Source organism: Rattus norvegicus, chromosome 1 (assembly GCF_036323735.1).
Source record: "Rattus norvegicus strain BN/NHsdMcwi chromosome 1, GRCr8, whole genome shotgun sequence".
In the NCBI taxonomy this organism is placed as follows: domain Eukaryota; kingdom Metazoa; phylum Chordata; class Mammalia; order Rodentia; family Muridae; genus Rattus; species Rattus norvegicus.
The window spans coordinates 199,868,755-199,894,442 of NC_086019.1; the positions used below are offsets into that span (position 1 = coordinate 199,868,755).

The 25,688-nt window shown below is 49.3% G+C and overlaps 1 protein-coding gene and 1 long non-coding RNA gene across 13 annotated transcripts in view; one reads left to right on the forward strand and one right to left on the reverse strand.

Moving 5' to 3' along the window:
- Nucleotides 1-25,688, forward strand: part of Ptpre (protein tyrosine phosphatase, receptor type, E) — a 150,452-nt gene that overhangs the window by 94,560 nt on the left and 30,204 nt on the right. For 7 of the 8 annotated variants that reach the window (XR_005503825.2, XR_010052952.1, XM_039108789.2 and 4 more), the window contains 4 exon segments: nucleotides 10,854-10,972; nucleotides 18,612-18,705; nucleotides 18,943-19,016; nucleotides 20,838-20,974. Coding sequence is in view for 6 of the 8 variants with exons in the window: in XM_039108789.2 (XP_038964717.1) it covers nucleotides 10,854-10,972; nucleotides 18,612-18,705; nucleotides 18,943-19,016; nucleotides 20,838-20,974 (424 nt within the window). In the remaining 2 variants the exon portion in view is untranslated. 8 annotated transcript variants of the gene reach the window in all.
- Nucleotides 63-20,839, reverse strand: LOC102551963 (uncharacterized). 5 transcript variants are annotated; one of them, XR_010061158.1, is made up of 5 exons: nucleotides 18,869-20,839; nucleotides 18,649-18,745; nucleotides 17,920-18,132; nucleotides 15,136-15,318; nucleotides 11,343-14,773 (listed from the first exon to the last, which is right to left on the reverse strand). It is a non-coding gene; the product is annotated as an uncharacterized LOC102551963 (long non-coding RNA). The 5 variants fall into 5 exon arrangements; XR_005499503.2 differs by adding an exon at nucleotides 63-4,335 and having other exon boundaries at nucleotides 6,888-18,132; XR_005499507.2 differs by adding an exon at nucleotides 6,520-8,227 and having other exon boundaries at nucleotides 11,680-18,132.

Below are 25,688 nucleotides of genomic sequence, written 5' to 3' on the forward strand. Positions count from 1 at the left end.
CTTTCGGACACACTTAATTATTCAAGTAGATTCAATCCCTTCCTTCCTAATACTCAAATGCATTAGTTCTCATATTTTTTATTTGTTCATGTGTTTGTTTTTTACAAACAAAGCTACTGGAAACATCTGGGTTCCTGCTTTCTGTGAATGAGGCTATTTCTGGGTCTGATGGTAGCATCTATGTGTGGAGCCACTGTAAGAGGGTCTTGCTTGGGTTCTTAAGATTTTACATTAATCTGGAGGATTTGAAAGCACAGAAAGCCTAGAGCCCTTGCCTTCTTTGAGAAGCTCAGGCGTGGCCTGAATCACTATGTAACACAAAGTGATCCAGCTTCACCCCATTTCCTGGCCTATCACCCCCATCTGCCTCTTTACTTACAGCCTCCAGCTGCTGCTCCACAGGTGGACGCACAGGCTGGGCTTAGACTGGCTCTCTGAAGACAGAGGGCACACGGAATTCCCACGGGACATTGGGAAAGGGAAAGCCTGATTTTATTTCCTGAGTGCAAGCAACATCTCTTCACAATTTCAAGCGAGGTGTCTCATTTTCAGCACCTCACCATGCCAAGTTGTGGGAGAATTTTTAATTCAGTTTGGTCTTCCTTAATTTGCTGCGAATACACGCGTTTTAATCTTCTTTTATTAAAAATAAATCCAGCCTCCTCGCTCGGGTCTCTTGTGCAAATATCTAATTAGGGCAGAAGCATGGCCTGGTCCAATGGGGGTGTGTCATTGTCCCCCCAGAAAGAACTGACTTCAAAGAACTCCCCTTGCCACGTGAGCAATGTTAATTGAGCTAAACAGCATGCATGAATTATTTATAACTGCTCCTCTGGTTATTTGGTGACAAAATCTGATTCCAAGTTGCAGCTAGAAACACAATGTCCCCGAATTATAACTCAGACTTTCTCTGGCACACCCAGTTGTGTGAGCATTGAACACGCACAGCTTCTGTGATGCCCAGGATGTTGTAGGGGCTCAACCCGCCCAATCCCTGGACTACTCTGGGCAGTCTCTTTCCAACCTAGCCTGAATGCTCCTGGGAAAGGGTATAGGATATGGAGAGGGGCTATTTCACCTTGCCACTCCTCCTCCGTTCCACAGGAAAGAGAAACCAGGTCCTTTTCTAGTGCTGAGATGACCACATTCTCTTAGTAGCATATAGTTGGTGGTCAGTGAATCTGGAGGCATGAGTTTACTGTACATTTGCTTGGATGAGCATCATTCCTTTGTACTAAGCCCTGTCTTAACAAAAGAGGGACAGGAAACATGTGGCAATCTCCACTAAAGGTTTAGCAGTCCACCAATGAGGCAAGATAGAATCACAGTGATGAATTCATACCAGCAGCCCTTGGATAACATCTTTTCTGCCTGTCCCCTCTGCCCCTCCAAGGCACACAGAGATCTCCTGGGATCAAGGTGGTCAGGGTGCTGATCTATGACTGAGAATGCATCATAGTACAGAGCTACAAGTTGGAAGTTGCTGACTAGAAGGGAGCCAGACACTGGCTTTGGTCTCTTCATTTTTTGGGATGGGGTTTCTTCTAACTCGGACTGCCTTGGAACTCTGAATGTGCTACGTAGCCAAAGATGACCTTGAGCTGCGGACCCTCCGGAGCGCCTGGGTTACAGGTGTGCATGTGGCCCCATTGATCTTCTGTCTCGTGCTGGAGTTGGTAACCAGGGTCTCGTGGATGCTGCCAGCATTCCGTCAAACGAGCTACATGTCCCGTTTTTCACTATGTTGTGAGAGCATCCCTCTTCAAGGGGTGGAATAACATGATGAGGGTAAAGTGCACAAACCTCAAGCTAAAGATTGGATGGATTTTAACAAAAGCATGTTTCTCTTGTCACCCGAACACCTATCAAGAGGGGACACTGACTGTTTCCCTGAGAACTTTGATAAGCTGCTAATGTCACTGTCACAGGAAACATTGTTCATCCCTTACCTCTAGAATGTAGTCCCTGCACATGCTTTCTAGAACTTTCTACTCTCAGTGGCTACAGAGAGCATAAGCCAGCCCATTGAGCCCTAGATGAGGGCACAAACCTAAATTGCCCAGCCTGTGTCCCCCTGGCCTCCGTTGGGTGGGCATCATCATGCTGCTTCCTGGTGGAGCTGGGCTACTTGCGCGTGCTTTCTTCCCACAGAGCTTTCCAGCAGGCAGGTATCGATGGTGTCTGTGCAGCAGCCTCTAGCTGTAAGTCACATCCCTTACACATCTAGCTGTAAGTCGTCTCTGCCACTTTAAATCTCTTGTCTTGTGGTCCAATTAAAACAGGTCTCATTGACCCAACTGGGATCCATATTCTGTGGCTCTGTTCATGGGGATGGTTCTTGCTACTTCTGGAAGCTGAGTGGGGTTGGCTGAAACCTCTGCTGATGACAACGATTCCCTGGGGTAATGGGTCTGGCAGATGAACTAGGCAGGAGGCAGAGGTGGTGAGATACGTCATCGTATATGTAATTAGAGGCTCTTGCTGGCCTTTAGGAAGTCCCCTCATGGTGACAGGAGAGGAATAAAGAAAGAAAAAGGAAAGGAAAGGAAAGGGAAAGAGAGGAAAGGAAAGGAAAGGAAGAAAGAAAGGGGCTGAAGGGCTGGAGAGATGTCTTAGTGGTTAAAGAGCACTGACTGTTCTTCCAGAGGTCCTGAGTTCAATTCCCAGCAACCACATGGTGGCTCACAGCCATCTGTAATGGAATCCGATGCCCTCTTCTGGTGTGTCTGAAGACAGGAACAGTGTACTTATAAATAATTAATAAATAAATACTTTTTAAAAAAGGGGACGGGGGCGTGAAGTGGTTAAGAGTCTTACTCTCGCTCTTGCAGAGGACCTGAATTTGGTTCCCAGCACTCCTGTTGGGCAGCTCCCAGCGTCCTATAACTCCAGCTCCAGGGGAATCAGTACCCTCTTCTGGCCTCCACACATACATTCGGTTACTGGGCTCTGGTAGAGCTGGGTGCCAAGGTGATTGGCACATTTGCTGAGGCAATTATCCTGAGATGGCAGAAGCTGATTTCAGCATAGAGAACATTAGTCTATCCAAATGTTTGCGAGTCTCCCCTGGAAGCAGTAATGGACGTGTTGGTTTATTTATGGGTCTTGATCGAAGGACATCACTAGCTGATTTATTGTCCAGATAAAGTCAAATAAAAGTCAGGAGGGGGAGGAAGTGATCTTTCCCCGACTCTTCCATTGAAAGTGTCTGTACCAATCCCTGGAGGGCTCCCAAAACACTGCACAGCTGTCTCTTCCCAAGACCCCAGGTGCCGCTGGCACAGCTGTTCCCTGTAAGGTGCTTCATGAACAGGACACAGCATGTGACCAGAGAGGAAATGGCCACCTGCAGGCTTTGTGAAAATAGAGGAACTGCCTCCTGCACCTTCTTGTCCCCCAAGCGGAACCCCACAGCTTAGCTTGGGGGTTATGTTCTTGGAGCTCTCAAAATGCAGGTTCAGAGGAATTATCTGAACCATGAGGGCCAGTGACTGAAAGGAACAGCACATGTTTGTCTTGCCCCTACAAACGTAGTGGCTCCTCTACTTCCTGCTTCCCGATCTTCTGACAGCACTCCTCACAGTCTTACTGGGTGTTGTTGGGACTCGGCCTTGCTTTCCCACTGCAGCTGCCTCTGTAGATACTAGAAGACCACAAGGTGGCTCTGACTCACAGAACCGCACATTCAAGTGCAGAGGGGTGCTGACAGGGAGCCTGGGGGCAGGGGCCAGAAGACAGATGGATCAAGTCAGGGTGATCTGCATAGTATGGAGGGCTGATATGAAGAGCAGGCATCCATGGTGGCCGGTGAGGGGCCCAGGAGGCTGGTGAGAGGCCAACGCAGGTAATAGTGAGGCGGCTGCTCAGGAGAGCCAAGTGAACAAGGGACTGGGGAAACAGAAGTGGATTGGAGCAAGAGCACACCTTCCCTGCAAAGCCACACCTCCTGTTGACATAACTTCACAGGTATGTTCACATCTGGACATGCTTATTAATCCAAAGATACGCTGGTGGTGAGTGGGAAAACCGTTACAGCTTAAACATGACACATCCCCCCAAACACTCATGAAGGTCTGGGCCCAGCTCCATGGGCTACAGCAAGTCATGAGTTCTCATTGGTTGATTAATCCATCCACCGATGGGTTCCAAACCTGGTGGGGGTGTTTGGGGTGAAGCTCTCCCTAGGTTGTTTGCCTCAGGTGTCTTGTCAGGCCTTGGAAGGCTGACTAGCACAGAGAGTATGAGAGCTCCTTTGCCAGTGAGCGAACATCACCATCGCCTTTGGGATTCGCTTTACATGATTGGCAGTGCATTCCATGAGTGCCGTGAGTTTTTCTGACGAGAAAGGAACAGAGACTGAGAGAGTGCTGAGGGTAGGGTTTTATTGGTTAGCTCTCATTTTTAAAATCTGTGAATATTGAGCTTACAACCATGGGGTTTCTCTTTTCCTTAATCACCAATATCCACTCACTAGTAAGAAATGGAGCTTAGTAAGATCAAAAGATCGTTCCAACGAATGGCTCGCCTCTATGCAACTTTTAAGGAATGAATAGTTGGCTGTGGTTCCATTCGCTAGTCTTACTTTATGTGACCCCACTCACTGCTCTATGTGACCCCCCACTCACTGATCTATGTGACCCCCACTCACTGTGTGACCCCCACTCACTGTCTGTGTGCCCTTCACTCACTGATCTATGTGACCCTCATTCACTGTTCTACGTGACTCTCTCACTGTCTATATGACCCCCATTCACTGTCTATGTGACCCCCATCTACTATCTATGTGACCCCCACTCACTGTTCTATGTGACCCCCACTCACTGTTCTATGTGACCCCCACTCACTGTTCTATGTGACCCCCATTCACTATGTGACCCCCACTCACTGTCTATGTGACCCCCACTCACTGTTCTATGTCACCCCCACTCACTGTCTATGTGACCCCATTCACTGTCTATGTGACCCCCACTCACTGTCTATGCGACCCCCACTCACTGTCTATGTGACCCCCACTCACTGTCTATGTGACCCCATTCACTGTCTATGTGACCCCCCACTCACTGTCTATGTGACCCCCCACTCACTGTCTATGTGACCCCCATTCACTGTTCTATGTGACCCCATTCACTGTCTATGTGACCCCCCACTCACTGTCTATGTGACCCCCACTCACTGTTCTATGTGACCCCCCACTCACTGTCTATGTGACCCCCATTCACTATGTGACCCCCATTCACTGTCTACGTGACCCCCCACTCACTGTTCTATGTGACCCCCCACTCACTGTCTATGTGACCCCATTCACTGTCTATGTGACCCCATTCACTGTCTATGTGACCCCCCACTCACTGTCTATGTGACCCCCATTCACTGTTCTATGTGACCCCATTCACTGTCTATGTGACCCCCCACTCACTGTCTATGTGACCCCCCCCACTCACTGTTCTATGTGACCCCCACTCACTGTCTATGCGACCCCCCACTCACTGTCTATGTGACCCCCCACTCACTGTTCTATGTGACCCCCCACTCACTGTCTATGTGACCCCCATTCACTGTCTACGTGACCCCCCACTCACTGTTCTATGTGACCCCCCACTCACTGTCTATGTGACCCCACTCACTGTCTATGTGACCCCCCACTCACTGTCTATGTGACCCCCATTCACTGTTCTATGTGACCCCCCACTCACTGTCTATGTGACCCCCACTCACTGTCTATGTGACCTCCACTCACTGTCTATGCGACCCCCATTCACTGTTCTATGTGACCCCCCACTCACTGTCTATGTGACCCCCATTCACTGTCTATGTGAGCCCCACTCACTGTCTATGTGACCCCCACTCACTGTCTATGTGACCCCATTCACTGTCTATGTGACCCCCATTCACTGTCTATGTGACCCCCCACTCACTGTCTATGTGAGCCCATTCACTGTCTATGCGACCCCATTCACTGTCTATGCGACCCCATTCACTGTCTATGCGACCCCATCCATGAGTCTTAGGCACTCTCCACGCACTTGCCACTTGTAGGTTTTCAGGGTCTTCCTGTCTTCCTAGGTTGGAAACTTTGGGAGTTTTTCCCCCAACAGGGAGAGTAAAGCCTATCCCCAAGAGTCTGACTGCATGTACTTCACTTGTCCCCACTGAGAGAAATGCTGTAGCCTCCTGTTCTCTAAACCAGTGCCTGACCAGACTGGACCAGACACTTGCTGCCTGTGGATGAAAGGAGTCCATGTATGAGGAGGTGCCGCTGACTGGGAGCCTGTGGTTGTGCTCTGGTCCTGTCGCTGCGATGAAAGAGAATGAGTTCCTCCTGAGGAGCCTCTTCCCTTCTTACCCGTCTTCAAGAGGGCTCCGTGAATAATTGGAATTATGTAAATTAGCCTGCACCACCTAGGGAACTGAAATCATTCCCTAGCAGGCCTGCTGACAGGCTCGTAGGCTCACAGGTCCTTCCTGGTAAGCTGGGTCGGATGTCATTCCTCTGTATCCATCTCTATTTCTCCCTTCTTCCCTCTCTCCTCCTCTGTCTCTTTCTCTCCTCTCTTCCCTCCTTCCCTTCCTCTCTCCATCTTTCCCCCTCTCTTATCCCTCCTTCCAAGTGGCCAGTACCTGTTTGCCACCCCTCTTTGTGCGTCGTCACATGCCCAGGATGACACTGCCTCCTGCAGGTCGGCTCTCCCCAGTCTAGACAGCCCTGCCCAGACCGTGAAGCTATCTACCAGGTGACTCACAGTCGGGCTGGGACACCCACCACCATGCCTCTCCTCTCCCCACTTCCCTGACTGATCTTTCTGCTTTTGCTTTTTTCTTAATGTGAGGATCCCTTTGCCGGCTCTTTTTAAAGATGTGTCCATGTTTGCATTTAGACATTCAATTACCTCTGCTCAAAGCAATTAAGTTCCACCCTTCACCCGCAGCGCTGAGGACTCCCCGTGAGCATCTTTTCTTTTTTAATAAGCAAAGCCATCTTCAAAGAGGCAAGGTCATGCAGATACACCTGAAACACACTGGGTTTGCAGGTTTTAATGAACAGTGCGCACACACGCACACACACACACACACACACACACACAAACACACAAACACATTTGTTTAAATCTTTCATCTCTTTAAGTATAGTCAGACTTAAAGGTAAGGAAAGGTCTGGGTTTTGTTTCTTTTGCTGTGGAAAGACATTGTTTTATCTGAGGTTTTTTAGCCGAGGTGTTTGTTTATTTGCCTTTTCCTAGAGCATTAGAAACAATTATCTTGCCAGGTGGGTCACCTTGTCTTGAGTTTATAGAGAAAGGTTACATAGAAAAACGGATACTTGGGGGCTGGAGAGATGTCCCCATGATTAAGAGCATGCACTCCTTTTGTGGAGAATATAAGTTTGCTTCCCAGCACCCACATGGGGTTGAGGGACTGAGATCACAATCGTTTATAACTCCAGTTCCCTCTTATGGCTTCCTGGGTCACTGTATTCATGTGTATCACACACACTGACAACCAAGGCCTCAGAGCTTCAGTTTGGGATCCTGTAAAGTATGGTAAAGGCAGGAGGGGCCAAGCCTGGGAACTCTGCTGTGCTCCACAAAGGGTGACTGATGTTACCAGGCATTAGGTCGTAACGCTGGTGCCTTCCTTCCCACATCTGGACGTCCTAGATTGAACTGCAGCCCATGAATGCAGGGTGCCCAGCCTTCGCTGCCTAGCAACCACGGGTGTATGTCATCTGTGCTGCAGGTGAGAGTGAGACACCTGTCGGTTGTCAAGCAGTGTTCTTAGTCCTCCTAAGAACACTTCAGCTGTGGGGATTTGTCATAGATCAAGTTTAGCCGGCCCCGAGAACCTTCGCTGTCCTGCCTCACTAAGCCTCATGGATAATGTGTGTGCCACAATGAAAGGTCCTGGGGATGGGATGGTGGTCCTGAGAAAGATATCCTGGAACCATGTCCGTGTCTGTGTTCATGTTCCCTTGAGGTGGAGATGGTCGCCCCAGGAAGCTGAGAGGAGCATGGTGGGCTTCACACTTTGTCACATATACGTCGCTCTCCAGGTCTGTAGATGTCTGACATCTGATATTGAGCTTCCACATGATGTCAATAATCTGGGTTATTAGTAGAAAGTGAGCCTGAGGGGTCTAGTCGTGGGCTAATGCATCGGTGCATGGCCTTCTCAGTTCAGCCTTTCCCACCCTTGCTCTTCAGGGCTCCTGAGGAAGTACAGCTCCTGTAGGCTAAAACAAAGATTGCCCTGACTGTCGGTCACGCACAGCTTCCTTCAGTGTCGTCCGTCCTGCCAGCTGACGGTTCTGGCTGTGTATTTCACTGCTGGGGGAAACGATAACTGACAGCCTGGTTGTGTGCTCACTACCTCCATGCCGTGGAGACCGCATCACCTCCACAGCTTCTCGTGGGGCTGCTAGGACTCTACCCTTGAACTGCCCTTCCAGCTCTGGGAGCGTCCCTGCTCGTGGATGGGACTTGACTCAGCATGTCCAGATCCTAGCAGGCTTGTTGAACCTTGCTGTGGGAAGTACCGAAATAGCGTTCAATGGAACAAGAATGATCGTTTTAGGGGCTGGGGATTTAGCTCAGTGGTAGAGCGCTTGCCTGGGAAGCGCAAGGCCCTGGGTTCGGTCCCCAGCTCCGAAAAAAAAGAACCAAAAAAAAAAAGAATGATCGTTTTATAGTCATGTTGAGAGACGGGTGGATTTTGAGTAGAGTAAAAATAAAGTGTGCTTTTCTGGGAAGAGAATGCTTTGTTCATCCCAGCTTGCAGACTGCACAAGCCCCCCGGGCCGCCTGTGCTTAGCACTTGGCAGGCACGCAGCAAATACTACTCAGCCACCATCCTTGGAGTTCGGGCGTAAATTTAATTCCTTTTTCACACATTATTTCTGCACAGATTCCGTGCCTGTGCTTACTAAGTAGCCTGCGCAAGTTTTTGAGAGGGGATGGCCAGGGAGCCTCCGACAGGTTGTTACTAGTCTTAGAATACAAGCAGAATAATAAAGAGACACCAGATGGCTGGCTAGGTTTTGATGTCTGCACCGTTTATCTCCCTCTAGTGGTCCCATCAGGAAGTTCGGCTCTGAGAACTTGCAGACAGCCATCCACACATAATGAGGGAAAGCTGTTGAGCTTCGTCCTCCTCAAGGGTGCTGGCCTAGGCTCCTCTTAGATCATTGTATGCTCGGTGGGGGAGGTCATTAATGCTTGAGAGGAAGCACGATGTTTCACCCAGGAATTCCACATCTCTGGAGTTGAATTAAGCCAATTAATAATTCCCAATCAATTACCCTGCAGTTTCCTCTCGCGTACGTGAAGTGCCTCGGCAGTGTTCAGTAGCAGATTGGAAAGAGAGAAGGCAGTGTGTGGCAATCTGTGTGAAGCCGTCTGTCAAGTGAGAGCCTGGGCAGCATGGATCCAGCTGAGGGTGTGTCCCCATCAGTCCGGATCTCCAACATGGGCTTTATAATCCTGCAGTCTGGCTCTGTCTAGTCTCTCACCCTCCAGTAGCCAATGGTCTCAGCCCTTGAGGGGTTCCGGTGTACACAACACCCATGCAAGGAGCAGGCTGGAGCAGGTACACACTCAAGCACAGAGCTGTTCGTGTCTGGTCCGCTTTATAAATCTACGATGTGCATTTGGGAACTAGGAAGAGGAGAGGCCACTCATGCTGGTGGCCACTGACTCATTTCTGTGAGGTCATTGTTATAAAGTCCTTGGGTCCCGTTCATCAGGGCAGTGATGCCTACTGAGAAACACTGGGATTGCCCTGCTCCTTCTATGTCTTCAGTAATTACAAACATCAGTGTTCCCTGTTGGAACAGCATGAGTGCTGAGCATCTATCTGTTGGTCTCAGTTCTGAGGTCTGGTCCATTCACGTCCTTCTTGGAGGCTTTGGGTAGCAAAATTTTTCTCAGAAGGGATGGGACAGAGCCCCTGGGCTGGCTGTGGATGAGGTCCGTGGACAGGGACCACGGATCTGCCATGGGAAGGTGCCATTGCCTGCCTCCATTGGTCAGGAGTCCTCAAGCAAATTTTTCTACACCACCGGGTAGTCACCATCACCATCACCTCTAAAGATGGTTGAAGGTAATTGGGCAAAATGGAGAGCCAAGAAGGTTACCTGGGAGGTCTTACTATGAAAGAGCTTTCTCTATGCCGAACCCCTTGCCAATCAGTCTGTCCCCTGCATCCATTCGACTTGGTAAACACCTAGTTCTCTCCTGAGGCTGTAGCTGATTCTGTAGAGTAGGAAGTTAGCGGCTAGACCAGGAGAGGGCTACTGAAGTGAGCTGAGAGAAAATATTGCCACAGGATGGAAGAGGATAGAGAAGAACCCTGACGCTGGCCTCAAGGCTGCTTAGTCAGGAGCTCCTGAGCCCGGTATGGAGGGAATGGATTTGGCTGGCCTAGTGAGAAGGGCCCAAAAATCACACAAGAAGGCACTGTCATCTACTTACCCAAGATACCACAGCCACCATAGTCACAATTTGGTCAGAGAATGGTTGTGTAAAGGAGGCGGGTGAACAGTTGGTATTGGGGGATGTGGCATCTGCAGTGCCAGGTGACTCACACAGATGCCTCTTGGCTGGCAATATGGATAAAGTGGGGTCTGATCCCACCCCATGCTGATTCACCCTCAGCAATGTAGGAACCGTGAGCCTTGGGTCCTCAGGCTGGACCTGCAGATGACAGTGACTGAACCACTGTAGGATGGAGACGACAAAAGAACGTTCCTGAAAACCTACAGTGAGCTTCTCTCATATGTCTTCTTCCTCCCTACTGAGCGACAGTCGTGTCCGAGGCCTTCTATTCGGGAAGATTCTGAGCAGGTCCTCTTCTCTTTGCAGGTGTGCCATGGAACCCTTCTGTCCACTCCTGTTGGCAAGTTTTAGCTTGTCGCTTGCCACAGCTGGCCAGGGCAACGACACCACCCCAACAGAGAGCAACTGGACCAGTACAACTGCAGGTAAGGACCCCTAACCTGTGCCCCTGCTGCCTCACACACTGCCACCTCCTGAGCACCTAGGACTTCTGGGAAAGGCGTTCGGTGGCTCTTCCGGTGTGCCAATGAGGTACTGGGTATGTAGCCAGAACCAGAGCCATCTAAGTGTGTTTGAGAAGGCTGCTCCACCTGCTGGGGTCGGCGTATGGATCAGTCTTGGTGAAAGAAGGAGAGAGAAAGTCTGAGGAGGGCCATCCAAATGAATGTGTGACAAAGGGATGGCTGTCAGGTTCAATGACCTGAGTTCGATCCCTGGGACCCACACAGTGGAAAGGAGAGAAATGACTCCAAGTTGTTTTCTGACTTCTACAAGTACACTCTGTCATATATGCTCGCTCTCTCTCTCTCTCTCTCTCTCTCTCTCTCTCTCTCTCTCTCTCTCTCACACACACACACACACACACACACACACACACACAAAATTGATTAATTCAACAATACATTCTGAAATGTCTAACTGTGTAGAGCCCTGCTAGGAGCAACTGTGACCAAACACTGACCGGGAGGTTGAGCAAATGTGAATATTGGCTTGAAGGTTTGTTGCGTAACTTTTCCTGAGGAGATATGAGCAAACATTTAATTACTCAATGGAGGACACCCACTATAGACTCAAGAAATGACTGTATCCATGTCTAATTTGGTGAGCCAGTAAGTTTTGGGGGGTTACTTACAGAAGCATGGGTGACTCAGAGGCAGCTGCTTCACTGGAAAGCCCTCTCCAGCCCGGGCGACAACTCATGAAAGCTGGATCACCAGTCTCCTCCGCGACTTGTAGGCAGCTCCACTTAAGAGTCCCTCCACTCCAACCACACCCCAGGCAATCTGTCTCTGGCTTGTAGAACTTCAAGGGTTCACTTGGCTCAAGTTTCACCTCACTCAAGGACCTTACAGGGTTTCCAGACCATTGATTAATTTCCCATAGGCATAATGTTGTCCCTGAGGGGAGGGAAGAAGCGCAGCCCTGCCATGAAATCAAACACCTGAGGTAACTCACACCCTTATGTTCTGTGAGCTCCCTGCCTTCCTCTCATGATGATAGGTTTGAATCTGGAGCAAACAGTCAGACAACAGGGCGAAGAATGTTATTATTTTGTTGTTTGTTAATATTCTGTAATACTGATATGTGGTGGAGTTTCCTCTCTTAAAAGAAGAACAGTTGCTGTTTCTCTAGGTGAACGCGGAGCATTCTTGGATGTGCCATGGCTTCCGGGAGATAGAGTTGAAAAGGACAGCATTGTCCTAGCCTCTCAAGAACGTTACAGATACACCCCAGGGCAGGGATGGGGATTATTCTTAGTCTGTTCCCTCCCCTTGTAGTTTAAATATTAAAAAAAAAAAAAGAAGCATACTGGTGCCCATGTGGCATCAAGGAGGAACCTCAGAGACATTCCCACTGACAGAAGGTAGACACAGAAACCCCATGATGTAGACTAAGGTAGGATTCCATTGACAGGAAATATCCAGTACCTGAAAATCATGGACGGGGGAGTAGTGAGCCGTTTCCAGGGCTGAGGATGAAGACAGGAAGGGGTCTTAACTGGAGACAAAGAAATACTCTAAAGCCAGAGCTGCCTAACCCTGGGAAGTTAACGCACCGTGCTTTAAAAACAAGTTCATTGTACATGTAAATATCACCTCAATTAAATGAATAAATGTTATGCAAACCCAAAGTGAGGAAGAGGATGTAGAAAGGGGGGAAAAAGCCCAAACAAACGAGAATGGGTCTTCTCGACTTACTGCCTGGGTTCAAATCTTGTATCAGCCACTTGTTAGCTGAGTAACCTGGATGCACTCACTCCTCTATGCCCTCTGTGCCTCCCTGCCCTGAGCATGAGGTACAGATGCAGTGAGCCTTATGGAGACAAGCAGGCTGGACAGTCTTCAGAGCACAGCCGCATTCCTCAGCATCGGCTTATGCTGTGGTCAACAGCGGGCAAGCGCCAGCCATCTAGCCAGTCTCCATTAGCCAGTTCGGATGCTCAACCTTCAACTCCTTCTTTGTGATTTTTGCAGGTTGTGCTGCACCCAGAGAGAGCCAGGCTCAGGGCAGATGAGTGAAGTCAGGGACCCTCCCTAAGGAGTTGGCAGGTATTCTCTGCAGCATGTCTTAGTGACAAAGTCACAAGGAACCCACAATAGCAGAGGCTCGTGCCTATCTTGTACCTGCCTCAGTCCCATCCTTCCCTTCCTACACACTTGCTCCATTCCTGGTACGACCTACCCACACTGGGGCAGACCGTCTGCTTCACTCAATGTGTAGATTCTAGTGTTAGCCTCAGTCTCCGATGGTGGTCTCGAAATGTTTTTGCAGCATGACCTGGTCAAGTTTACACGTGAAACTGAGCAACATGTTTGGTATTGGCCCTTGCAAAGCTTAAGGAAGACTCAAATGATCAATATCCTTACAGAAAAGCTTCTTAGAAAAAGTCAGTGGAATTTGGTGCCCTCCCAGTGGGTCAGAGGTTCAAGTTTCACCTCACTCAAGGACCTTACAGGGTTTCCAGACCATTGATTAATTTCCCGTAGGCATAATGGTGTCCATGAGGGGAGGGTAGAAGCGCAACCCTGCCATGAGATCAAACACCTGAGGTAACTCACACTCTGGCTGTATCCTTCCTCCTTGCCCTGACACCCACAGCCACAAAAAACAAACAAGCAAAACAAATAAAACAAAACCAGACCCTGCAGGGCCTGCCTCTCTGCACATGGCTTTCCACATATAGGCCATCATGTCTTGCAGCACAGAACATCAAAGACCCACCCAAGGACGGTGACCCTCAAGAACATTCACTGAAGTTTCCCCCGCCCACATCCCTGACATCCCTCCCCAAATACTAATCAGCTGGAAAGCTGCCTGCACATCTAGTAGACATCTTGAAGTCTGGGGACAGAGTATCCATCTCTCCACAGTAGAGGTAGAATCTATCAGGGTCCTGTGACAGCCCCAACCAGGAGTTACCTGAGTCTCCCTCAGGGTGGCATCACCTAGGACTTTCCAAGTTCACTTGAGAGCAAAATGTATTGGTTTATAACATAGCCATGGGCAGGAAGTGTTGCTTTCTGGAAGAGAAGACTATCACATGACCTCAGCACCCGGAACAGAAGTAAATGTGAAACTTGCTCTGGTTAGGTCTCCCCCGGGCCTCAGCTTACTAACAACAGCTCTGGTCTCACTATCAGGAGCTACAGAGGCCTTACAGTTACATGGCTGCTCCTTTGTCCTGCAACTTGGGAGGGCACTCCAAGTCCTCTGTAAAAGATCTGGCCCCTGAAAAATCACAAAATATCTCTTGAGGGTTAGCACATTGCCAGAACGTGCCGGAACAACAGGAAATGGTTTCCTTTCATCTCTGGCCAAAATGAATTCAATATTCATCATGACACATTTTCTTAGACAAAGAATTCATTATAAATATGTAAAAAAAAAAGAAAAAGAAAGAAAGTTGCGAGGAGGTGTTATTATCCGCGATACATACAGGAAGAATCCTTAATTTTTTTGGGGGGTTCTTTTTTTTTTTTCCGGACCCAGGGCCTTGTGCTTCCTAGGTAAGTGCTCTACCACTGAGCTAAATCCCCAGCCCCAAGAATCCTTAATTTTAACGTGTGAAAGAGCACATTAGGAAAATGGATGATGTTCTGATTTGCTTTGCTACAGCCGTGACAAACACTATGACCTAGCACCAGCGAGGCAAGGGTCCACTTGGCTTACATATCTCTGTCATGGTCCACCATGAAGGGAAGTCTGGGAAGAAGCTCGAACAGGAACTAAAATAGAAATCACGGAGGAATACTGCTTAGCGGCTCACTCACTGACTCACACTCAAGTAGCTTTCTTATACAGCCCAACACCCCCTACTTAGAGATGGTGCCACCTCCAATGGTCTGGGGCCTTCCACATCAGCCAATAATAAAATACCCCACTGACATGAGCATATGTCCATCTGGGCAAGGCCATTCTCAGATAATTCCGGGGTATGTCAAGTTGACAGCTGAAGCTATTAGGAGATGTCAAACACGACCAGGCAAAATCAAAGTATCTAATTAATTCCATTTTAATCATCAGGCCAAGGTTCCAAACTCTCTAGATATTAGAGAAAATCAAGTTAAAGTGGTATTGTGCTTTTTACCTGACTAAAAGTGGAAGGATCATTAGCGTCCAGGAGAAAGGGCCTCCCTCTCTTGTAAACCCCTTTGTAAGGCGAACTTAGAAGTCAGATGCTTTGGGAGGCCATCTGGATAGTTCTACTCTTGTTTGGTAATGAGCATAGTAGGCACAAAGGTCCACTTTCAGGAGATGCCACACAGAAACCCTGGTGAGACAACGTGCCCAAGTTAGGAGCTGGAGAGTGGGCTCAGTGGCTAAGAGCACTTGCTCTTCCAGAGGACCCAAGTCCGGTTCCTAGCATCCACGTGACCCTTCATAACTGACTGAAACTTCAGCTCTGGGAGATCAGACACCCTCCTCTGGCCTACATGAGCACCTGCACACATGTGGTCCGAATACACAAAGACATATACCCACTTGCAGATGCGTAAATAGGAATATAATTTCTTTTTAAATCTAGAAGTAGAAGTACAGGGAACAGCGAAGTGGAAAATAGCTTCAAATACCCATAATCTGGGCCAGGCCAAAGCATATGGTGGCAAGCAGCCAGGACTCAGAAGGAAGAGGCTCACCTCGCATGGTAACTCTCCAGGAGCAAGGAGAGAGGTGTGTGTTTCATCCGGTTGCTTTATGCATAGCACTAATGTTGGATGACGTTGGTATGTCATCAAGTGGGTGATTCTTTATCATTGTTGGTTTGGTTTTTTTTTCCTCTCTTCCCTATCAATTTGTAAAATAACTGTACTTCCTTCTGCCGTGCAATCTTGGATGACAGGAGGGAGTCGTGAGTCTAATTTATTTACCAAACCTATGTGTTCACCAGTTTAGCGTCATAGAAGAAAATGTAGGGGAAGATACACTCACAACGTCATGCCAGGGAAACAAAACAGTCAACCTACGTGTGTGTGTGTGTGTGTGTGTGTGTGTGTGTGTGTGTGTGTGTGTGTGTGTGTGTGTGTGTGTGTTCGCTCTGACTGGGCTCCTTGGAATGCTAATCACAGGCCTCTGGCCAGAGAAGCTTTATGGACTAGATCCCAGAGAGTTCTCCAGCACAGTCCTCCAGGGACTGTTGTCTCTTCCCAGAGCACAGCTGCTCACTGTGCTTCCTGTCTTTCCTTTTCCTCTTCCTCTTCCTCCTTTACTTTAACTCTGCCTCTCCACTGAGGACCCCCTAGACGTGTAGAATGTCCCTCATTGGAGGGGAACTCTCTGTGGCAGATTTGCTGCAGAGTTCCATAAGGTTTGGAAAGAGCTTACTCAGGCTAGACCATGCTCTTCTGCCTGGGTCCTTCTGACACAGCAAAGGAGTCACCAGGGAAATCTGTGTCCAGAGTAAAGCAGCATCAGGCCCCACTGCACACACAAACTATTGCCTTTCTAGTGTCAGGAAGATTCTGTGTAAGCAAATGTGTATATATTCACATGCAGGCACACCTATGCCTAAAGTCTATGTGAACACGCATGTACTCGCTCACGTGCAATTGGAAAACCCAACAACACTTTAGGGAAAAGGCTGAACCATCTAGAGAGACCCATCTGCATCTCCCCACTCTTGCCCTTTTTCCCATCCCCACCCCTGAGTCAACATAAACTGGAAATAGAATGTGACCATAGGATATCCTCTGGGAGACCTCATGACTCCCTGGGTGGAACACCACTGGGACCAAGGGGACACTACCCCGTGTGCACCAGGACTTATTTCCTGGCCCACAATGTTTATCAAGGTCCATCCACAATTTCAGAAACATTTACATCAAGCATGGGTTTCTTCCTTTGCGGTATTTGAGGCAGAAGTAGTCTGGATTCATCCTCCTACATGCTCAGACACTGTAGCCAGAGCATGCCTCACAGTTCCCTGTGTCCCACGCCACCCAGCCTGGGTTTGGGCGTTTTGCTACCCTTGGGAAGTCTGAGAGGTTCTGGCCCTGACCTCTGCCTTCCTGGGCAAAGCACGTTAGAAGTGACAGAAACCAAGTGGAGGGATAATGAGTCCTTCTGAGCCGTCCTTCTGCCTGTGTGACAATCGATGTAGGGCTCTGTCTATGACAGGGTGGACCTTGTAGCCAAGCCAGTTTAGCAGCTACTTCTGCAGAACAGAGCCTGAGCCAGGGGCTGACCTCTGGGCAATGCAGAAGTAGGTAGTTTCACCACGGTGACACACCGAGAAAAGACAGTGAGCATTTCCTGAAAAGAAGGAGGAGCCTGCCCACACTTTCTAGTGGTCTCTGACCAAAAATGGATGGAGTTGAATCAGGGGACCCTGAACGGTGAGACTCCCTGGGATTGGCTTAGCTCTGCCTGCTGGTGTTAGGCAGATCTCAGCAACCCAAGCTAAAATTTGATGCAGGTCATAGTCTAGGGTATACCATTCCCTGGAGCCAGACCTGGAAGTCTTGGGCCAGGCTGCTCCTAAAGGGCCCCAGCTGGGCAGTGGGTAGGTTTGGAGTACTCCCCTGAGGGAAGGACAGATAGTCCTAGCCATTAAGCCTAAAATATATATACCTGACCTTGAACATGATGGGAATCAGCTCCTCTGAGTCAGAGCCACAGGTGACGTACTGTGGGGCATAGCCTCTAGATTACATGCACAGGGCTGGGGGAAAAAAATGACATTTCAAACTCCTTCTTGGAGTCCTGAGTTTCGATGAACCAGGTTGGCACATGGGAGGAAGGACGTGAACTCTGAAACACACGCTCGGCTTGGGAACAATGTTTGACACTTCTGGAACTCAGGAGGATAGAAATCTAGCTACTGACCTCCAGAGCCTCCCATGGGGACCTGCTCACTCTTGTAGCATGGACTCACCAAATGCAGGACATAGCTCCTCGGACCAGGTCGAGACGGGAGCCACGCTGGTTAACTGTCGTAGCAGGCTTTTGATGGGGTCCTTTGGGTGGGAGCTTTGTGGAGATGAGAGAGCGCCCCAAGAGGTTGAGAGAATGGGTCCGTTGATGACCACAAGGTCACCAAAGCCAAGGTGCAAGGGCAGAAATATGTGTCTCTCTGAGGAAGGTGGACCTGGGAAGTGTGAAGAATGGATAAGCAAGGTTAGTAGGTTGGCTCCAGGAAGCCGGCAGTCTCTATGACAAGGAATTCACCACTCTGAAGGCCAGACCACAGAGTGCCTGTTCCTCAAGAACTGTACCAAACCTTGGAACAAGGCTGTTTCCTTATACCTGGTGTTCTTGCTTCCTGTGGGCTAGGACACAACAGCTGTTCCCTGAGGAGGAGCTACCTTCTCTACCTCCTCATCGAAGAGACAGGCTGGGCCAAAGGTACTTAGAGAAATAACTGACTATCAGGGCACACTGGGGTGTGAGGAGGTGACCCTTCATCAGGGTCCTGGTCAAGTCCCACCATTACACTCCTCTGTCCCCAGGAAAGAACTGACGGGAGATAATTTGAAAACTGTAGCTAGCATGTGGTGTGCTGTGAATATCCTTACCCCCCCATGGTCCTGATGGGGTCTCTGCCCTCTACCGCCCACCCACCCACAGGTCCTCCGGACCCTGGCACGTCCCAGCCGCTGCTTACCTGGCTGCTGCTGCCTCTGCTCCTCCTCCTGTTCCTCCTTGCAGCCTACTTCTTCAGGTAGGAGTGTCCCCAGGCACTGACGTGCTCTAACCAGCTCCTATGAGGAAATGAGTGTGCTAGAGGCAGGGGGTGTGGGCCCAAACAGTTCAGATACCGCTGGTCAGGCCTGCGCTGTACACAGCTCAGCCATGAGCAGCAGAAAGAACTTTTCCAGGCTCACCTGGTGGGTATCACGACACTCAGGGCTTGGGGGTTCCCGCTGTGCTGAGACCTAACACGTCTTGTGCCTCTAAGGTTCAGGAAGCAGAGGAAAGCCGTGGTCAACAGCAACGACAAGAAGATGCCTAACGGGATCCTAGAAGAACAAGGTATTGCACACTGGGTCTTGGTACAGGGGACTGGCGTTGGGCTGTCACTCAACCTTGCCTCTCTCTCTCTCTCCACTCCTCCTGGGCTCATGCCGCCGCTTGCTAGTAACACAAAGTTTCTCTATTTCGGAACTTAGCGTCAGAGATCTCCTTCCCTGCCAGGAGAGCGGATGTCTGAGACATTTCTGTTTGTGGTTTTTTTTTTTTTAAAGAGACCACTCATATCCTGTCAGTTTAGCAGGGCTTTGCCAAGTAACATTTCTCATTGAGGCCTTTGAAATCATCCTGTGATAAGGCTCTAACTCATGATGTGAAGTGTTCGGTTGATGCCGTGCTACCTCAGGATCACTGGAAAGGGGCGCTGCTTAGCCAAAGCTACTCACTCCTGCGAAGGAGCTTCAGTTAGGGGACATGCCTAACTGAGATTCCAGCTGTGTTCCAACTTGTAAATGCTGCTTATAAAAGCTTGTTTTTCTTTCTCTGTGTTTCCATGGAAGACAAAGACGAGGTTTCAAACGTGCAGGTTCTAGCTGAGTGGGGTGGCACGGGCTTGGAATCTCAGTATTTGAAGGCACTTGCTAAGGCAGAAGCATCACAGGTTCAAGGCCAGACTGAGCTACATAACCAGATCCTGCCTCAAATGACCAAGGGACCTGGGGATACAGCTCAGTGGTCCAGCCCTTGCCCAGCATAAGCAAAGTCCCTGGTTTTCAGTGACAATTAAAAACACAAAACACTGGCTCACAACAGTGGTTGCAGCTTTCTGTTATGACTTCATACAGAGCTTTGCCTGGCTTGAGGTAACATGCATGCCATCAGAACTCAAGAGACACTTTAGAACTCCACCAAGACAGTGAAGGAACTAGAGCAACCCCACAGGTAGGACAGACATGAGCAGGAGAGGTCTCACCTGAGTTGTAGCACTGCAGGGCTTAGGGGACCTGCACATCCGCGTAGACCATCATATGGTTCCAGCGCAACTCCATTCTGCATCCTGCCTTTCTCATCTCCCTACATATCCCAGAAGCCAGTGCAGAGGGAAGAGTGTGGCTGGGAGGGGCAAGAAGCCCACAAGCTTCTACCAGCTCACCTGGCTGCAGTCAAAGGGTGTCTTGGAGCAAAGTCTCCGTGAGCTCTGCAGATTGGGACAGGGCCTTTTGCAAAGGTGACAACTGACTTATTCTACTGACCTTATCGATTCAGCTCCCTCTCTGTGAAGAGAAATGCCAGTCCCTGGCACTGTTTGCACCACTTTCTGAGCTTGCAGGGGTGGCTAGTCAAAGCCCCTCAGCCCACACCCCACCTCCTTTGTAGTGTCCTGTCCTCTCTTGCCTCAAAGATGGCTTGTTTCTCTGCATTGAAATGAATGAGATTTAAGGAAGCTGGTCTGTGTATTGCCAAGAAGCGGAGACTGTAAGACAGAGATCCTGGCAGACCCCCATCTGTTCTAAGCTTATACCCAGAGCCCTGTGACTACTCTTCTCTTGACTTGGTTGCAGCATGAAGTTGCTGTGACCCTTGTGTGGAAGCAACATAGGTTAGTAGGAAGGCTGAGTGGTGGGTGAGCTCACAAGCAAGATCAAGAATACAGTGTCTATAATGGACAGGAATGCTGCCATCACTTGCTGAAAATGGGTGTGTTGGGAAGCAGATATTTGATTCAGTTGCTCAGGGCCGGGTTAGCCCCAGGGTGAGCAGTTTGAGAGGACTGGTCCCCTCCCACTGTACAGATCCATGAGGAATGCTGTCAGACCATCTGAGGGATGAGTCAGCCATGGGCGATGGAACTAAGTGGCTTCTCTGTTGCTCCTGGCCCTACAGAGCAGCAGAGAGTGATGCTACTGAGCAGATCTCCATCGGGTCCCAAGAAGTACTTCCCCATCCCTGTGGAGCACCTGGAGGAGGAGATCCGGGTGAGATCTGCGGATGACTGCAAGCGGTTCCGAGAGGAGTTCAATGTGAGTGTCCCAGGTCTCGGCCATCACGAGGAACAGCAGGACAGTCAGAGCCAGTAGTTCCAGGGACACAGTTAGGGACCTTGTGCAACTTGTGATGCCACTCAGAAGTGGGGTCCAGAAAGCCTGGTCCCTAATATAATGCCCCTCACTGATGCTCCTTGTTACTTATGAAGTGAGATGGTTGAGCCTGATGCTCCTGGGGGTTGCTGCCAGCTCCATTATTGGGTACCACAGTATGACAGCACTGTGAAAAACACATTATTGCATCATATGGTACATAGGACAGGTGGCAGCTTTACCTTGAAGTCTACAGAGAGGCTCCCACAAAGCATCTTGTCATGGTCCCCAAGAGGTCCAGCTTCTAATCTGATCAGCACTGGTCCCCCTGAGCTACCATCACGGCACAGTTCAGTGGTTGTAGGGACTGTCTGCAGAGGACACTAGCTCATGTTCAGTATGTGTGTGAGTCTCTGCAGTATGGGATGAATCACTCCCACACCCTCTAAGGAGCAGTGGCTCACTGAGACAGGCCTCTGCCCACTGACAGTTCTCTGTAGTCATGCTCAGAACTCTCAACTCCAGACCTTGGTCACCCAACCCTTCGAGTTTTCATTTCCTCTTTAATTTTAAGTTTTTATTTTATATGTATGTGTGAGTGTTTTGTTATATGCTTGTGTACCATATGGGTGCAGTGCCAGAAGAGGCCAGCAGATCTCCTAGAACTGCAGTTACGGGCGGTTGTAAGCCACCAAGCAGGCTCTGAGAACTGAACCCAGGTCCTCTCCAAGAGCAGAAAGAGCTCTTTTTTTTTTTTAAGATTTATTTATGATATATAAGTACACTGTACTTCAGACACACCAGAAGAGGGCATCAGATCTCATTACAGATGGTTGTGAGCCACCATGTGGTTGCTGGGAATTGAACTCAGGACCTCTGGAAGGGCAGTCAGTGCTCTTAACCGCTGAGCCATCTCTCCAGCCCACAGCTCTTAGTCTGTCAGCCGTCTGCCCCCAGGTTGTTGATTGTCTGTCAGATGGGTAGGTATGAAGTGCCATTTTGGACACAGAGCCCCACACAGTTTGTGTTCTGAGGGGATTTGTTCAAGTCTTCACCCTGCATGCAGGGCTGGGAGCTGAACGTTGGGCTTGAGCAAAAGTGGCTGTCCCTGATGGCTGCCTGGGCCTATCTCTGTCATAACAGCTATTGTACTCTAGGTCACTTCCAACACCACCAAATGGTGCCTGGGGATGGAGGCTCTAAGACAGCACAGATGTGAGCCTCCCAGATGATGAACTTTTTAAATAGTGCTCTGTGGTTGTTTCTAGGGAGGGAGCCGGCAGGGCTGACTGACTCTTCATGAAGAGATGCCTGTGGGGGCATGGGAAGGCGATGGTGGGCTCAACCACACTTTACCCACTTTTCATCATTACACCTTCCTCTTTAGCTTGCTTCCCTTTTTACTGCACCAAATGTGTTTTCCTCTTTTTTTTTTTTTTCTAAATTAGGTCATACTGAAAGACAGCAGCAAGCACTGTTGTTTTGCAAATGTATAACTTAACACCAGAAGTTAATTCTCCATTTCTAAAATAGCTGTGGCTCACATTGCCGATAGAAGCTTGCCCCCTCCCTGGGCTCCCACTTCCCCTTCCAGTTCTGCTGTCATGTGTAGGGTGCCAGTGACCAGGGAAATCGCAGCAGGCAAGACAGGCCCTGGTTCAATAGTTTACTTAAAATATCAAAACAAAGGCATGCGATGGTGAAGGGAACCGCTTGGTCACTGTCAGGAGAGAACCATGTCTGTGTATCCCCCTGCTGCCTGGGCTCCACTGTGGGTTGTATGGCACAGTTATGGATTCTGCCATGATTGAACAGTCTGATGCTTTTCACCATTATGAATTTTAAACACTCAGTTAGCTTTTTAGAAAGGATGTATGGCTGCTGATAAGATGGCTCGGCAGGTAAAAGCACTTGTGGCCAAGCCTGACAACCTGAGTTCAATTTCTGAAACCTGCATAATGAACGGAAGGGCAAGGCTGTTTCTTGAAAATCAGCCACTGAGGGGCTGGGGATTTAGCTCAGTGGTAGAGCGCTTACCTAGGAAGCGCAAGGCCCTGGGTTCGGTCCCCAGCTCCGAAAAAAGAACCAAAAAAAAAAAAAAAAAAAAAATCAGCCACTGACCACCACATTCATGGTGTGACATATGTGTGCACACAGGCATGTGCACATAAGCAAATAAATGCTATCTAAAATTCTTAAGAGGAAAACATATGGTAGAAAAGATGATGCCTCAGAGGCTCTTTTTTTTTTTCCTGAAGCCCCTGTAAATTTTATCCCTGAAACAAATGATTCCCTCCCCTGTCCCTCCCAGCCTGCCTCTGTGTGGCCCTCAGTTGTGCAGAGTCCTGCTGCCTGTAGAGATACAGTGTGGGGTAAGAATGCATGAAGCCTGGCTCCTCTCTCCAGTCAGGAGCTGGGCCCATCCATGGCTACATTCCTACCACATCCTTCTATCCAAATCAGCCAGGCCAGTACTCAGAGAACACATTTAAGTTTCCTACCCTCCCTTTCACTGGTCTGACACCCTCTCCTAAAGGTCATGGAAGGGATCTGGATAAGTCTCAACATGTATTTGGACGTTCCTGTATTGTCAAACTCATGTTTAGGTGGCCAATGAACTTGAGGATAAGAAGGGGTTTGGCGTTAAGATCATCAGGAGAGTGGGATGAATGTTGGAACTGGTTTGTCTGTGTATGATCCTGGCCCGGAAGACTTGGGCCATTCCCTTAACCTCTGCCTCAGTTTCTTCATCTGTGAAGTAGGGATTTTCCCTGCCCTATGGGGCTTTGATAACACTTAAACCAATCAGTAACAGGTAACATGTGGATAAGAAGCTATCTGTTAGCTCCTCCTGGAAAGGTAGATCTCTCTTCTGTTTCCAGTTCCTGACTTCAGTCTCAGAAAAGGAGGCCCATATGCAGTGGAAACCCCTCTCTGGGGAGTGTCTTCCCCAGGTCTCTCCTAGTGTCAAACCAGCAGCCTGGGGTGTTCCCTATGATAAATATACAATACCTACAGGGGGAGTTGTTTGTTTATGTGTCCCAGCACAACACACAGACCCAAGCTGTCCTCTGGGTCTTGTCTTTGTTTTGTTTTTTTTTTTGTTTTTTTTTGTTTGTTTGTTTTTTTAAGATTTATTTATCTTATGTATATGATCACACTGCCCTTGACACACCAGAAGAGGGCATCAGATCCAATTCCAGATGGTTGTGAGCCACCATGTGGTTGCTGGGAATTGAACTCATGACTTTTGGAAGAGCAGCCAGTGCTCTAAACCACTGAGCCATCTCTCCAGCCTGGGTCTTGTCTTGACAGAACAAACTAGACTGTCTAGAGCACACACAAAGGGTCACTGCAGGCTAATCATCCCCATGCACTCTTACTTCCCCGGGGCTACTGAGCAGTTGAGAAACCTGAGGAACTGCGTGCGTGCGTGCGTGCGTGCGTGCGTGCGTGCCTGCGTGCGTGCGTGCGTGCCTGCGTGCGTGCCTGCGTGCCTGCGTGCCTGCGCGCGTGCGTGCATAGCCCGACAGCAGGAAAACGTGCTGGGCCTAATCTATGCAGGAAACTTTTCCGCTTGCTTGGGTCTGGGGTTATGTATGGGGGACACAGAGAGCTCTGACCGCCTCCCCAGTCCTATCCTCCAGGAGCCTGGGGAGGCAGGGTGGACTACCTCATCTCTATGGCCCACATCTCAGAGGCACACAGCTGTAGAAGGGGTGGCCAGAGCCTGATTCCTCTTCACACTCAGGCTCCGCTGGTCATCACATTGCAGCTACCTTGCCTTCCTTTGTTTTATCCACTTTGATGGTTTTAATAAGCCTTATATTGAGAGCAGTTCCAAGTATGCAGAAATGACACATCCATACTAGAGTATTCCCGAGTACTCCATGTGTCCTGTGGAGGATGTTCCTCTGTCGTGGGTCCTCTACAGGGAAGTGATTCACATGTTACAGCTAATAATTGCTGTTGGTGGTGTTGTCACTGAGCCCCTAGGATATGCTCATCCTGTGAGGTTTGCCAGATGCACGGTTTCATGTGCCACTGTGACATTAACGTGCCTGGGTTTTTGTGTTCTGGGTTAAAACTTTCTGAGAAAGCCCTGGGATGTTACCACAAATTCAGTGTCCACTTAGGGCCAAGGGGTAGTGCCAAGCCAGCTCTGGTGGTGAGTCTGAGCTTAAGGAACCTAGGTGTTCATAGCTGGGGACAAGTTTGAGAGCCCCTCATTGGCATTGCTGGGATGACCTTTGATTGGTCCCTCCACACAAGCCCAGGCAGGGCCTCTGCCTGCGTCTATGAGATGTGGCGGACCCAGAACAGAGGAGAACATCCTGATGTGAGCCCTTGTGGGCACTGAGAAGCTCCTGCTGCTAGAGGGAGGTCAGTGCTCAGACATTTTAAAACGAGAACAATCTCAGGACATCATGGATGTCATCTGAGGCTGCTCTATGAAGCCAGACCCTAACTCCCAGCACCCTAAAGTGGGACACAGAGAACAAGAAGGTCCTCATGTTTCCTCATGCTTGAGCAAGAGGGTCCTTTCAGGCTACACGACCCAGGTCTATCTTTTCAGTCAGGTGATACTGAGTACATTTCTAACGCTGTTCATTTGGTCTGGTCCTATGTCATCTGATCATAGGAGTTAGGGAAGCCA